The sequence below is a fragment of the Carlito syrichta genome, unplaced genomic scaffold (genome assembly GCF_000164805.1).
Source record: "Carlito syrichta isolate Samal-C Ts95f unplaced genomic scaffold, Tarsius_syrichta-2.0.1 Scaffold304465, whole genome shotgun sequence".
Lineage (NCBI taxonomy): Eukaryota > Metazoa > Chordata > Mammalia > Primates > Tarsiidae > Carlito > Carlito syrichta.
The window spans coordinates 929,766-945,339 of NW_007248561.1; the positions used below are offsets into that span (position 1 = coordinate 929,766).

The 15,574-nt window shown below is 52.1% G+C and overlaps 1 protein-coding gene across 1 annotated transcript in view; it reads right to left on the reverse strand.

The window, feature by feature from the left end:
- The window catches only part of GRIK3 (glutamate ionotropic receptor kainate type subunit 3), a 226,651-nt gene that overhangs the window by 37,600 nt on the left and 173,477 nt on the right, over positions 1-15,574 (reverse strand). Inside the window, exons 8-10 of the mRNA XM_008059978.1 lie at positions 15,197-15,304; positions 11,909-12,022; positions 3,186-3,389 (exon numbers count right to left, since the gene is read on the reverse strand). Of these exons, the coding sequence (XP_008058169.1) occupies positions 3,186-3,389; positions 11,909-12,022; positions 15,197-15,304 (426 nt within the window). The remainder of the gene's footprint in view (positions 1-3,185; positions 3,390-11,908; positions 12,023-15,196; positions 15,305-15,574) is intronic.

The following is a 15,574-nucleotide window of genomic DNA, read 5'->3' on the forward strand; positions in this document are numbered from 1 at the left end:
GGGGGGGCAGGGCAGATACTTACAAAGGTGGCATTCATCATTTTTACACCTACATTCAGATCCCTAATAAGGAAGTAATAATATTGCCAAGCCTTTACCATGCTTTCTATGGGCTAGCGAGAAGACTAATTATCTGACGATGCTAATAAATGGTTATGATGTTATTAAAAATGGCACCCAGCTAGGATTAATAGGCTCATCAATTGTAGAAAATCGGGTTTAACAAGGTCCCCTGCATGTCCCACCAGGGCCCGTGGCCTTGATGGATACCCACTGCCCAAGGCCCCGCCTAGCTGCGTGGAGGCCGAGGACGATGCTCTCCACTTTACCCAGCTGAGAGCAGCTCAGGAAGGTCAGCTGCTGCTGGGTCTCTCTGATCACACCCCCTTGCACATGGCTCTTCAAAGCTCCTGGGCCACTGGGGATGCTTTGGGTGGCTCAGCCCGGCTCACGTCCACATGTGGCGCTGCTCTCCACCTGATGCCTGTCCTCCCCGGCCCAGTTCGCTCAGCAAATGACAGCCCCAGAACCACCCGGAGCTCTAGAGCCAGTGCCCTGTTCACAAAGTGCAGTGGAGGGGGTAAGATGGAGAGGCCGCTGAGGCCAGTTGCCTAATTTCCATAATAATTATAGCTATTACTAATAGCAGTGACAACACTACTCCCTTCCGTTCACACAGAATTCTACAACCCAGGAGTTGTTTTCCCGCCAGTTGTCTCCTCTGAGGCTCACGACAAGCCAGGAAGCACGCTGGGCAGGTATTATTATTCTCATTGCTGAGTTAGGAAACTGGCGCTCAGGGAGATAAAGGGATGTCCTGAAGCGTCACCCCCCTCCCCCCCCCCAGCTTCTAAGAAACAGCTGACAGGAGAAAAATAAAAATAGCAAACACCAATACGGTGCCGGCTATGTGATGCGCTATGTTAACTCAGTCCTCACAACACTCTTTTACAGATGTGGAAACTGAGACACGGAGAGGTTAAGAAACGTGTCCAGGAACACACAGCCAGTAAGTGGCAGAGTGGGACTCAAACCCAGCCCGAGTTCATGCTCTTTGCTGTCTGCCTGTCCTGCCAGATTTCCACAGGATCCGGACTTGCTGGGGTCCAGGAGATGACTCCATTGGGCCAGGCTGGAGCCCTCATGCCTTGAGCTCCAGCCTCCCTCCCCACTTCCAGCCTCCTAGGTCTCAGACAGAGGCAGGAGGGCTTAACAGAAGGCCCTGGTGCTGCCTGCCCCCACCACGGAGAGGCCAGGTAATAAAAATCCCTAACCTGTGGCTGGTACTTTTTGGGTTGCAAAGATCTACCGTGTGAACCTCCCTCTGCCCTGGCTCCTGGGGTCTTTGAAGAGGCTGAAGCCCCCTGGGCGACGAGGCAGGGTGCCTCCAAAGTCTCCACCACTTTGAATCTCAGTTCCAGCGCTTACTAGCTGGGGGCCTTCACCTCTTTCTGCCTCAGTCTTCTCATTTGTAATAGTACCTGCCTCACCAGGCTGTTCTAAGGATAAGTGAGAAGGGATCTGTGGGGTCTGGTACAGATCAGGCCCCTGCATTCAGGAGAAGGCAGGTGATGTTTATTACAAGCCAGGTGGGTCTGCACAAATGCCTCATTTAATTCCCGCAACGATCTTATGAGCTATGGTAGCTACTAATCATTCCTACTCTAGAAATGAAGAAATTGAGGCTCAGCGAGGCTGATGAGCTTCCCTGTTCACACATCAACTAGGTGGCACAGCTGGGCCTTACACTCCAGTCTGCTGGACCATAGCCAGAGTGTCTGAGAACCACGATGCATTTGCTTATAGCATCTTACCAGGGTGACTCCCCCCCACAAAAAACAGAATTCTTACACGTTTAAACTTCAATCACCTTTAAAGTACTCTCCATTTGATGTAATACACCTATCGAGATGCTTTTTCCACTGCTCAAAATAGTTTTTGAATTCATCAATTTTGATGCCTTTTAGTGCTTCTGCCATTTTTTTCCCCCCATCTCTTCCACATCAGCAAAACGTTTCCTTTTGAGGGCTTTTTTCATCCGGGAAAACAACCAAAAAAGGTTGCTTGGAGTGAGATCAGGTGAATAGGGAGGATGGGGCATGGGAGTCATGCTGGTTTTGGTCCAAAACTGCTGAACACTCAACATGGTGTGGGCATGTGCACTATCACGGTGGAAGAACCAGTCACCTGTCTGCCACAATTTGGGATGCTTCTTCTGCAAATCACGATGCAACCTTCTCAAAATTTCCAGATAAAAACTTTGATTGACTATCTGATCCGGAGAAACATTCTGAGTGTGCAGAATTTTTTGAGGAGCCTGCCCTCCAAAAGATCATTTTGGGTTTTTTGGGGGGGTCCCTCTAGTATAAGACTCTCTCCTATTAACATGCCCATTTTACAGATGACAAAACTGTCCTGAGTGGTCAGGGGACGTGTCCCTGTTTCACATAACTAATAAGTGAACAACTGGGGACGTGTCCCTGTTTCACATAACTAATAAGTGAACAAACTCAGGGCCTCCTGATTCCTCCCCTGCTGTGGTGTCCCTAGCCTGTGGCTTCTCCCTGTCATTCTCCCGATGTCCCATGAACCTCAGTCCTTCCCTCTGGCTGCTCCCTTCCCTCCCTCTGTCTGCCTAGGCTCCTGGTCCTCTCTCTTTGGGGGAGGTGCCTCCTGGTGCCTTCCAGCTGAGCCTTGCTTATCCCAGCCCTCAGTTCCCTGGGCTCCCACTGGACCCAAAGTAACTCAAGGCAGTCACAGATTATCCCTGTGCCATGGAGTCTGGTGACATATTTCCTATTGCCACCTGGCTCACACGGTGGGGCATCCTCTGGTAGCTCTTAAAGGAGCGGAAGTCACTGAGAAGCTGGGGGACTCCTCTAGAGTGAGCTGGTCAAAGATACCAGAGGGACTGACTCCAAATCGGACAGGACCAGTGTGTGTGACTCTGTGTGTGCGTGTGTGTTTAGGTGAACGGAACAGGGAGCATGAAAAGGGCAGTCCCATGAGAGCTGGGTTCACATCCTTATGCAGGGTCCTCCAGCCCCTAAGGCCACAGTCTTTGGCCCCATTCCGTCTGCCTCCAGAGTTCTCCTCTGCCAGGACGCCAGCCCTGCTGTGCAGACAGCACTTGGCCAAGCCTCCTGTGGCCCTGCCCACTGTGCCCCCACCCCAGCCATGCTCACGTGGTCGATGAGCTCCTTGATCATGCCGTTCCACTGGCCCTTGTCATCCTGGGCACCGTACTTGCCGTCCTCCACCAGCCGGATTTCGTAGGAGAAGCCCAGGATGTGGGCCAGCTCCTTCAGCAGGTCGATGCAGTAGCCCTCGAACCGGTCGTTGCCATAGAGGGTCCTGTCGGACTTCCGGAACATGACGAAGGGCTCTTCCTGCAGGGACAGATGGGTAGGGGCGATGAGGGCTGAGTGGTGGGTAGGGTGAAGGCAGGCTTGAGCTGGGAGTTTGGGCCAGAACCTTTGCTCACATTGTTACAAGACCATCTGGGGTGGATGAGACAAATGGCCTGTGAGGACGCATGTCCCAGGAGCCAGTCTGGCAGTCCCCATACAAGATGGGTGCTCAGGAGGAACTTTATTGATTTAACTGCCCAAGGGGTACACAGCTGATGAATGATGGAGCGGGGATTGGAACCAGAGACTATCTGATCCCAAAGCCCGTGGTCTCTCTGCAGACTCATCACAGAGACCAGGGTTCTCAATGTGTGGTCCCCAGACCAGAAGCATCAGCATCAGCTGGGAACTTGTTACAAATGCAAATTCTCAGTTCCCTCCCAGACCTAACCGAATCTGAACAGCTCTCTTCAAGGTCCAGCAATCTGTGTTCCTAGTAGCCCTCCAGGAGTTCTGAGGCCCACTCGCATCTGAGGATACTGCTGTGGAAAGCCCTTCAGCAAATGTCTTCCTCACTTCTCACCCAACTCCCATTTAAAAGATAAGATCTGCACACTCCCTGACACCATCCTCTCTTTTCAAGGATCCCCTCCGTCAGGAGATTACTGATAACGGGGATAGCTCACATCTACATGTGGCTGTGCCAGGCACTGGTCAATTAGCAAGTGCAATGATGCCTGCAGCCGGCTTAGAATGGAGCCAGCAGGCACCAGGGCTCAACAGGCAGAAGCTGCTACTGCTCATTCACCTCAGCCCTTTGGGGCAGGTATTAATAATCCCATTTTACAGATGCAGAAAGTGAAGTTCATGAGGACAAATGACTTGTGGGAGCCCACCCAGAGGGCATTGAGAAGAGATCTGTGTTCATGCTGGTGTGATCCTAGAGGGCGAGTTCTGGGCCAGAGTCCCCGAGTCTCATGGAGCCTCACCATGCTGGGCAGGTGACCCTGCAAGGTGGCTTGTAGGCCAGAGACACCTGTCCCATGATGGGCTCCTCCACCACAGCCTCCTCCCTCTCCAGGTGACGGGGAGCCAGGGAAGGGCTTTGAACAGGGCACGACTGTCTGAAACAAACCCTTGGCAACCTTGCAAAGAATAACCAGGAGGAGAGGCAGGAGAACAGGTGGAAAAAAGCTACTGACTTCACCCCTCTAGCTGGAGATACACAGTAAGGACTGTAAACTCTGATGCGGCAAGGTCCCGGAATCCGGGTCAACATGCAAGTCCGTCTCTGCTGGAACCACCCACCCAGTGTCCCTTACAAATCCCATTCTGAGTCTGTGGTGGATGTGCCGAACTCCCCAAAAACTCAACATTTAGTTCCACTCTGCACAAAGCATCAATTTAAACTCTTTATCACAGACTGCTTGATTTAAGTCTCATTAGCTTGTAAGACGGTGACATTATCCTCATTTGATAGATGAGGAAACTGAGGCTAAGAGAAGGGCAGCAAGTTGCCCAAAGTCACACAGGAGTTGAAAAACAGTTTGATGGGATCCAGTTCTGGTCTTTTCCAGTCAACCAGCACCTCTGCCTGCCTTTGCTTTCCTCTCTGTCCCCTGGGGTCAGACCTTCCTGAGTGAATCTGCTTTTCTAGATCTCCAATCAGGTCAAGAGCTGCTATCTCAGCATCTGCTCCTGGACAACCCTGGTCTGTTTCTGACTCATCTGGACCTCCCTCCTCGGTCCCCTGAACTGTTCCTGTCTGTAGCTCCTTGGCCTCTTCTTTTCAGCCAACCTTCCTCAAACCCGCCTCAGCACCCTATATGTCAGAATGCTCCAAGCCTTCAGGTGACGGTGACACCATTAGCTGCCAAAATGCACTGAACCAGGATGCTCATGTCCATATGTCCACAATAGGTCATGTGCCTAATTATGGAGGTGTCTGCTTCCCTCAGCTGGTGGGGTGAGCAGTGGAAAGCCCCCAAGGAGAACCTTGTCAATGGTCCCCAGAGCAGAAACTCCCCAGCAGCCTCCTGCCAGGCTCCTGCCATGGTGGGCAGGCTCAATTCTTTGGCTCTGGTTCTCCAGCAACACTCCCTCTGTGAATCCCATCCTACCCCATGACTACTTCACTCTAGCTTCTCAATAGACCTTTGAGACACTTTGGAGAAAGGGCTGGGGTGTCTGAAACCCCAAGGGACTCCCAACTCTCCAGGGATTCTGGGTAGGAAGCCTGACACTCAGCTAGGCACCATGCTAAATCCCAGTGCTGCTCACACTCACCCTCCAATGCAGGCAACTCAACATCGTTGGAGAAGCATCCAGGTGGGGCCTGGGAACGGTGCTGAGGCTGGAGGAGAGGGGCCGCTGGCTGATCTATGCACTGCCTCTGTGCAAATTAGTTTCTGGGCAATGCTCCCCAAACCCTGGCACGGAGCCTGGGTGGGATTTCAGTCCCAACCCATCCTTTTGGTTGACACTCTTGTGTAGTGAACAAGTTGCACACGACACCTGCTGGCCTTGACTTTTAGCTCATGGAAATAATTAGAGAGAAGGTACCGTCTTTACCAAGGACCCACCAACTACACAAAGAACCCTAGACAAAATCTACTCATCTGTAAGATGGGGAAAATAATTAGAACCTAGCTTACAAGGCGATTGGGAGGATAAAATGAGTCAATCCATGAAAAGCACTCAGAATAGTGCCCAGCAAATGTCAACTGCCAATATTATTATTATTATTATTCATATCTTTCTCCTTCTCATCTCCTTCTTCCTGTGTGCTAGTTGGCCTGTTACTGCAGTGACCTTTCCAGCCTAGAGACCACGCCCAATGTCATCAAAGGTTAAAAGTCATGGCCTGTATTGCGAAACCATTTCAGGAAAGGTCCCCGAGATAGCTCACTTCCTGATCCTCTCTCCATGCCCCTCCCGGTCCGATCCTCTAAAATTAGCACTTCATTTGTGAAGCCACCACAACCCTAGAATCTATACATCTCCATATAAATACGCTGCCTTCGGAGCAGCTGTAAAATGCCATTAATTTCGGGAAGTGCTTTGCGGATGGCATACATATTTAACAGCCAAAGCCCAGAGCATTAAAATGGTGCTCGCCTTAGTAATGTGTCTCTAGACCTGCAACATTTCCTAGGGGGTAATTCTGAACTCCGCCAACTACTTATTCATGGACTATTTCACAATTTATTACTGGAAATGTCCAGACAGCCAATTCACAAGCTCTCTCGGCTGCTAATCGATTGCTCAGTGAAGGTGCCCTCAATTTCATAACTTCACGCTCTCCTATTGCTCTGGGAGAACAGCCGTAGAAGCAGGGGTAATATTTCTCTTCAACAAGTCACAGAAAACAGGGGTCCAGAAAAATAACCGTTTCTGATTTTCCTTTGCCAGGCCTCTTGGTCTGGTTGCTCTGTGATCACTTATACCCGTGTGAAAGTCAGGCCTGGTGCTAAGTTTCTCCCTGTGACAAGACCCATGGAGCTGGGTCTTGGTCGTTATTCCCAAGAGGGGAAGGATTTGGGGGTTAGCTACCTTAAAGGTGTGATCCCAAACCCCCTTCTGAAGGGTCAGTATAAACTCACAGGTGCGCACACATGTATATACACTGCCCGGCACAAATACACCACATTCTCAGATGTATGGTCTACCTAGACCTGCTTAGACACTGAAGTCATGGACCCTGGACCCCAGCCCACAGAGAGAGGCCATGGACCCTGGACCCCAGGCCACAAAGAGAGGCCAAGGACCCTGGACCTCAGTCCTAGAGAGAGGCCATGGACCCTGGACCTCAGCCCATAGAGAGAGGCCACGGACCCTGGATCCCAACCCACACAGAGAGGTCATGGACCCTGGGCTCTAGCCCACATGGAAGGCTGTGGCTTCTGCCAGTTAGAACCAGTTCAGAGCATTAGAAGTCCTGTCCTCCCAGCAGGAGAGGCCCTCAGTGGTCCCCGACCTGAGATGGCTCTCCCAGCACACATTCTGGCCTTAGCTTCTCCCCTCTCTGCTGCTGGGTGCTGAGGGTCCAGCCTGCCTGGTAGTTGAGTCCATGTGGGTCACAATGTGCACACAGCACAAATACACTCATCAGTGAATATCTAGACACCCGAGCATAGCTGGTCCCACACCCACACCCACACCCCCACCCACTCTCATGCCCACACCATGGCTCACATCAGCAGCCAAAAGAGCCCTGAACCTTCAAAAGCAGGGCCCCCAGGAGTGGGTCGGGTGTGTTTTCTCGGTGTGTGAGCTGAGGTTTGGGCAGATGAATTTTTCATGAGCTCGTGGAAGAGCGGAACCAGAACAGAGGCTGGGGCCAGGCAGGGAGAGGGCGGGGGAGGGCAGGCTTCCAGGCTCCTGCCACTGCGGTTTCCATCTCAGGAATGCGGCAGGTTGCCTGCGGCTCTGAGGGACCAGAGGGGGTGTGTCAGGGCGGTATCTATCTGTCTGTCCAGGGCAAGGCACTCTTAGCACCTAACCTCAGGGCTCAGGATAGGGGAGAAAAGCAAGTGGGTCTTGGGGAGGCCCACACAGAGCTGCTGCTTCCTGCCACATTTAGATGCCAGGGAAAAGAGGGGAAGAGAAACGCCTCATCGGGGTTCTTGGACCCAGGTCCTCTTCTCTAGGGGCAGAACAGTTTGATGTTCCCGTCCTGCTACCTTGGGACCTGCCTGTCACTCAAAGCACTGTTGCCCTGACAACACCCTCCCAGACAAGCAGAGGCTGTGCTCTCAGCAGGAGATGCTGCCCCGTTCAGGCTGCCAAGCATGGGGCTGGGTTTGCAGACAGAGCAGCTGGGGCTGGGCCAGGCTGGGCCACTCTGCACCACCCTGCAGCTGTCCCAAAGAGCCCAAGCTTGAGAGCATCCCCCAGGACTTCCAGACACGCAGACTGTGCTGAGACTTTCCAGAACATTCTCTGGAGTGCCTGGAGCAGATCTAGGTTTTCAGGGGGCCCTAGGCCAGTCCTTGCATGGCAGTGGGCATTTTCCTCCCAGGACACTTTCAGCTGGACACAGAGCTTCCTGTAAAGCTATCTTTCACATCCTCTGTCCTCATCAGAGATGCTGCAGAGGTCATTCCCTCCGTTCCCCTGTCTCCAGGAAAGACCAGACTTCTCTCACTGACCCACAAGGAGAAGCAGAGCTGGCCCTCCAGTGACCTCTGGGTAGATGAATTTTTCATGAGCTCATGGACCCCACGAACTGCATCATGGGGGGGGTCACCCCCAGTATATGATATCGCATGATGGGTTTCAGATGGTCAGTGGTCTCATCCATGGCCAGTGGGACATCTGCTTCAAGAGGGTCAGAAGTCATGTGAGAGGTCAAGGGAACAGTGTCTGGGGCAGGGAATTACCGTGATATCGGGGCCAGAAGCTCTAACTGTGACCAAGGTAGTGGATGAGGTGGTGGCCAATCTGGAGTTTTATGTCTCAGTAGCAGACTAGGGTTATAGGGGCTCATCAGGTCACGAACCTTCAAGCCTTCAGGGGCCAGCTGGGAAACAGAACTATAAGAAGCAGGTCCTTGGACACAATAGGGAGTGATGGGGTCTGTGGGGAGCTAGGCAATGTCTCCTGGGCCAAAAGGCACTCAGATGCAAATTAAGTTTGTAACATCACGCACCCTGTGCTAGAGACCTCCTCTGTGGTCACGGTCAGGGGTCAGTCTTTGGTGAAGTCCAGGGCTCTTCCTTGTGGACAAAAGCAGAGGTTTCCTTAATTGTATTTTCTTTTTCTTTTTTTTTGAGTTGGAGTCTCACCCCGTCACCTAGACTGGAGTGCAGTGGCCGCTCCCAGCCACCGCAGGCTCGACCTGCTGGGCTCCGGCGATCCTTCCTCCTCAGCCTTCCGAGGAGCCGGAATTACAGGCATGCGCTATCATGCCCGGCTGATTTTTTTGGATTTATTGTAGAGACGAGGTCTCGCTGCCCAGGCGGGTCTCAAACCCGCGGGCTCAGGCAATCCACTCACCTAAGCCTCCCAAAGGCGCGGGATTACAGGCTGAGCCACCAGAGGTTTTCTCTAGACTCTCGCATGTTATATTAAACCAGAGCTCATTGGGGACTGAATCTGTAATCAATAACAGTGAATAACAATGCCAGCTGTCACTAGGACAGCGCTCACTCTGTGCCATTTGCATTTATTCATCATTCATTCTCCCATCTTTCCGAAGTCAGTACGATTATTATTACACCTCCCTTTTCCAGAGGGAGACTGAGGCACAGGGTGGGTAAGCAACTTCTCAGCGTCATACGGTAGGTCAACCGTAAAGCCAGGACTCAGCCCCAAAGGTCTGTGTTTTTAATCACACGGTTCTGCCCCTGCTGGTCACACTGCACGTCCCAAAGAGTGACTGGGCTCATGTCTGCTCTGATGCCTTGTAGCTGAGGGCCGTAGGACACGTGGAGCAGTGACCAGGTTGTGAGGCAAGAGAGGTTTCTCTATCCCCTGGGTGCCTGGTGTCCAGCTGGACGCTGGGCCTGGGACTTCCAGTGAGCACAGCAGGTGGGACCTTTGCAAGAAGCTGCAAGTATTGACAAGGAAGCTGTGAGTCTTCGCAGGTCAGCATGGGGGGGGTCTGCCGGATTCTACCTCTCCTCGTGCAGACAAACTCCCTCGTGCCTCTCTGGAAGGATTTTATGCCCTTGAAATCAGGCTGCTGCCATTCTAATAAAATTTAACCCCGTGGTCGTTCAAGGTGCTTGTATTTTGCATCCTATAGGAATAGTCTCTTTAGTTCTCATCTTACTGTTCAGCGTATTGTTTTGTGACTGAATCACCTTCGCTCACTTAATCATCTCTCTTCCTAATCTCTTAAATCATACTAGTTTTACCTTTTTTTAATCTTGCCTTGTGAAAAGTGTTTTATTTATATCTCACATTTTATGCAGCTCTGCTTTTAATCTTTTACCACCTTTTTATTATTTTATTTTTACCCTTTTATATTTTAGCTTTGTCACACTTTTATCCTTTTGCTTTTTGACATTTGGGTTTTACGTTTTTTACCCTGTCTCGTCAGAGCTATAAATTATTTAATTTTTCGTCCTTCTTAATCTCTTTCCATTTCATCTCCTTCCTTATCTTCATTTTCTCTTTATTATTTTCCTTTTAACCTTTTTATTTGGTTCTCTGAGAACCCTCCTTTTCTTTTCTATTTTTATCCACATCAATACTCCTTTAATTGCATATCAGTCTTCACTCTAATCGCTTTGCTGTTGTTATTTGTTTGTTTTTATCTTTTACATTTTTTACATTACCTACCCCCCCACACCGCCCCCGCTGTTCCACTGAAGATCTTTTTACTTATTGGTTGCAGCAGTCTGATTTTTATATTTGCTTAGTTGCTGACTGGGATTCCTGGAAGAATGGGTTTTCTCCCTATTACCTCTCTTCTTCCATGACATTTGCCACCCAGCCACCAAGCGCATACATGGCAAATCACCCTAGAGGGGGGAACATAAGCCCATCCAACAGGGCCTGGTTCAGCTGCTTCGGGGGCGGGGAGGGGGGTCGCAGGTGGCAACAGGCCCTGTCCGAGCACCACATGAGGGGCCACGTATGGGGTGACCAGACTGCTCCCAGGCTCCATTCTGTGCTGTTCCAGGTTCCAATCCATTATTTAATCCCAAACTGGTTGAGCTCCCTTTTATGTTGAGGAACCATCTCAGCATGTGGTCAAACATGCTTTCTTAAGTAGAAGCTGATGAGAGCCAGAATCATCCTCAAAGGGTCTTCACTCAGAATTCACCAGGCTGTGACCGGTCAACCTCCTCCCAAGATGGCCTGGCTTGGGAACCCCAAGCTTTTGGGCACTCCTGCCACCAAGAGGGACTCAGGAGGATCGGGTGAATGTGGGGCAGGCCCAGAGCTGCTTAGCAAAAGGAGGCCAGCAGCCTGGGTCTGTCCTCCTGCTCACCGCGAGCTCCAAGGTGCAGAGAGCCTGTGAGACCCCCAGAGTCACTTCTTGGGTAGCAATGGGTCTGAAGGAGGCACCACTTAGTCGTGGGGAGTGGACACAGGCCAGGATGTGACTCCATCCAGGGGGAGTGGCCGGTGCAGGTGGCTCTGGGGCCAGGACACCGAAAAGTGGGGCATGTGTACAGGTGTCCAGCACCCACTGGGCTCTTGACGTGCGGCCACAGCACCCAGCCAAGCTGGGGTGACTTGTGGGGAGGACTTTTCCCTGGAAACTGAAGTGGGAGAGGCAGACTTGAGTCCTGTTGCAGCGTGGCTTAACCCCCTAACTTCTACCTCCCTCATGGTGCCCACTGAGGCACCAGGGGCTCAGGGAGCGGGTGGAATGAGAAGCAAAGACACAGGGGCTTCCTTCTGCCTGTGGCTGTGACAGCACCACTGCATTTCAGCAGCTCTCTAAGTGCTTTCTGAGTGACCCTAGGTGTTTCCTCCTTCCTGCAGCTCTGTCACCACCATCTACTGGGTGGATGGGTAGGGGATTGAGGGATCTCCCCATCCCGATGGCCATCCCCCCACCCAGGTCTGGCAGCCCTTCCTGTGGGTCTGCAGGCTCTTACCAGCACTGTGGTGACAATGAGCGACCTGTTGGTCAGAGAGTCAGTGACATTAGGGCCTCGGCCTTTGGCGACCTCCGTGATGTTGAGCCCGTCGGCAGGACTCCACACCCCGACCTGATAGACAGACAGAAAAACAGGGTGCTGTGTGCTCAGTGCACCCATTCTTCCTCCACGACAAGACCTCCATCTCACCCCTGTGCATCACCAGCACCATCCTCATCCTCGTCACTGCTGCTGTGTTTTGAGCTAAGCATCCTGCTCTCCCTCCTCCCCAACGAGGCCCTCACAGTGTTGAAACTCCTGAATTCTGCCCCTCCCACCCCTGCTGCTGAAAGGAAAAAATGCAGAGGGAGCTGGCAAATGCAAAGACAGTCCCTGGATCCTGGGGTTGAACAGGTGCCAAGCAAGGGCTGCAGGGCATCAGGGGTCCATGGTCAGTGCCAGGCCCTGCCCTGGGATATCCAGGCCCTGACCTGGGGCTCCCAGTTGCCTGCTTATAGGGTTTCAGCCCCAGTGCCAGCTCCCAGGCACAGACTCTTTCCAAAGCCCAGGACATGGGTTAGACCAATGGAGAGGTAATCTAAACAATGTGGACAAAGTAAAGGACGATATGATGTGTCACAGGCAGGATAGAGGCTGGGCCAGGAGGCTGGTCTTTGTGACTGTTTGCGGGGTGGCAGCACAAGGAGGGGATGAACCTTACTGGGGCCTTGAATGCCACTGCTTTGTGCTTTTACTTCTAAAGTTGGTAGGTACCCTGGCCAAGGTGGCATAATCTCTCTCCCCACAGCGTCCCTGTTGATATCAGGCCTGAGGCTAAAGGGAGGGAAGGAAAGGTCAAGTTTATAAGTTGCCCTAAAGCCCTGGGCCTCTTAAAGATCCGTTTTGACCCAACTCCGCCCAGCTCGGCCCAATCTCAGCTCCTCTTGATCAAGGAAGGCTTCAGCAGGCCCACTCTGTCCTTGGCCCAGTTGAGGGGTACTCAGGAAACTTAATCAATTAAATAGAGAGGCCGAATGCAAACATCCCATTAAGAGAGCTGTGCAAAGCAGATAGCAGAGAGACATGTAATTATGCTTGGGTAATTCTGCCTTAATCCTCCCAAAGCCACTGGCTAGAGCTGCCTGGATCAGCTATGACCTGGCTTAGCAAACAGAAGCGATAATATGAGAGGCAGAGTGGCTCAGCATCCTCCCAGGGCAGGATCTCTGTCTACACAGACCACCCAGGGCCATGGGAGAGGAGACAGGCAGACCACACTGAAGAGGCTCTTCTCTGAAGTAGGCCATCTCAGAGCCAGGTCTGGCTAGAGGGTGCTTAGCAGAGCTCCTGGATGCAGGAGGTCCTTTACAAACATCTGTCCAGAGGCCGCATGGACAGCAGGAACCCTCGCCCCAGCGAGTATCTCCTGAGCTCTGACTGCGTGCCCTGCTAGACACCTGGTGCCATGGGGATACAAGAATAGTTAGGACCGAGAAAGACCTAACCTGAGGAGGCTCTCTTCCCATAATCCCAGTGGCCATGACCAGGAGCCTCTGGTGGGTACCTCTGCAGGCCCATCTTTGTCCAGGAATAATAGTTTTTCTTGAGTATTAGCTATGGTCAATTTGTACTAGCTGCCTGAGGGCTGTTGGGAGAAGGTTGCTGCAGGTGGGCTCAGACAGAAGGAGTGCTCCTGTGATCAATTACCAGTGCCTGCCACGGCTCAGAGCAGGAAGTGGTGGCGTGCACGCCATCTAATCGCCCTCCTTAGGATTTTAGGTTATCCCCAGAGATGGGTAGCTGGAAGAGCAAAAATGGGACAGCTACTTGAGTGAATATTGCGTGCACTCCAGTACTTCCAGAGCAGGAAGCATGCTCTGTCGTTGCAGGAGCTTAAATTGACGCTGGAAGAGCGTTTGATGTAACTCATAGAGTTCGTACAAGGTGGAATCACTCACAGGTTTCCATGATCTTAGGATGGGAGGCCACAGTCCCTACCCCTAAGGGACAGATGCTAAACATGGCAGGGAAAAGCTGCAGAGAAATGGTGGTTTCCCAGTCACCTCCTCCCCTGTACAGCGGCCCCGTTGAGTGGTGAGAAACTCAGGAGTGACTGGGGTAACCATGGACACAGGTACAACAAGGCCAGCACTGGGCCAGGCCCATGCCTGAGGAACAAGAGGTCACATCCTGCAACCAGGGTTAGCTGCTGGGCAAAGGCCTGGAGGCATAGGAGGAGGGGAGCATGACTGGACCACGGGGAATGTTTCAGGGGGCAGCGGAGGCTCAGCCAGTCGGGGCATTTCTCGGAAAGCATTAAAGGATCGGGTGAATGGAGCTTGATGACTCGGTATTGGGACCCAAGGGCAGTTTCAGAGTTGCGCTTGGGAAAGCCCATTTGTGTATGTACACAGGATAGCCGGAGGGCTCAAGACCCAGGGTCTGGCCAGGGCAGTGCAGGGAGAAGAGGAAAGACATTAGACTCCTGAGGCCCAAGGCATCAGAAGCGGCCCCTTCACTCTCCTGGCCTCTGCTCCCTGCATTTTATACAATCCACCTTGCAGGGTTGGAAAGGTGCCGAGGGAACAGAGTGCAGCTGAGTCCCTAGACCCTAGGTTCCAGGGGACGCTAAGAATCGGGGGCTGACATCAAGTCTTTCTTGGTCCAGCAGCCTGACTTTGAAAGAACAAGCTGAAGTTTCCCAGGGATCTGGATTGGCCTCATTGAAACACTCCTATGTCAGCCAGATGGGAGGTCCCAGGCCCAAGCAGGCCTCCTTTCCTCACCCAAACTCTCTGGCATCATAGAGACCTTAGAAGCCTGGAATGAAGAAGCTCCAAATCCATGTGCTTCAACCTCTTTCCAAGGGTAAGAATCACCTCTAGTCTCTCAGACAAGCAATCTCTCTATCTTTGCTTAAATGCCTCCAGTGACAGTGAGCTCACTACTCCACAGGGAGATATCCCCTGCTGGTTAGACAACTTCTTTTACCTAAGGATATGTCTGTCCTTCTGCCCCATGACAGCCCTACAGGGACCCAGAGACAGTCTGTCCTCCCCATGAGCCTTCTGTTACATTTCCCAGGTTAAGCATCCCTGAGGGCCCTTGCCCACAGAGTGGTGGCTTGGGTATCTGCAGTAGCCAGGATACTGGCTTCTATGTGCCCCAGTCCAACCAGTGCTTCCTGTTCTCCAACAGGCCTCCAGAGGCACAGGACACACTGGATCACATCAGGCCCTGAGGGGCAGGTGAACTGGGTCTTTCCCCGCCTCTGGACCTCTGCCCGACCTTCTTGTGTCTACGCACCTTCTCCAGGCCATCCTCCTTCAGGCTGATGATGTCCAGATCAAAATCCGTCCGCAAGCCACTGGTTTTGTTGAAAACAATCCGTCCAGTTAATCCTTCCCATTGAGCCTGCGGAGGGGAGAGGGCAGAGCGGCAATTCCTCGGGCTCATAAATCATCATTCGGTACAACTGTACAATGCTTCATTTTAATTACTCCTTGCACTGATACTGTTCCCCCAAGACCATGATTAATTAATAATCACCTCCATCATTGCTCGGGCTGCGGTGCGAGCCAGCGATTTCCATAAATTCTATTATGCTCTTTAGCCAGTTTTACATTTGCACCTTCCCGTGTACAACATCGATCTTGGATGCACTCAAATGAGCCCCCGCCTCGA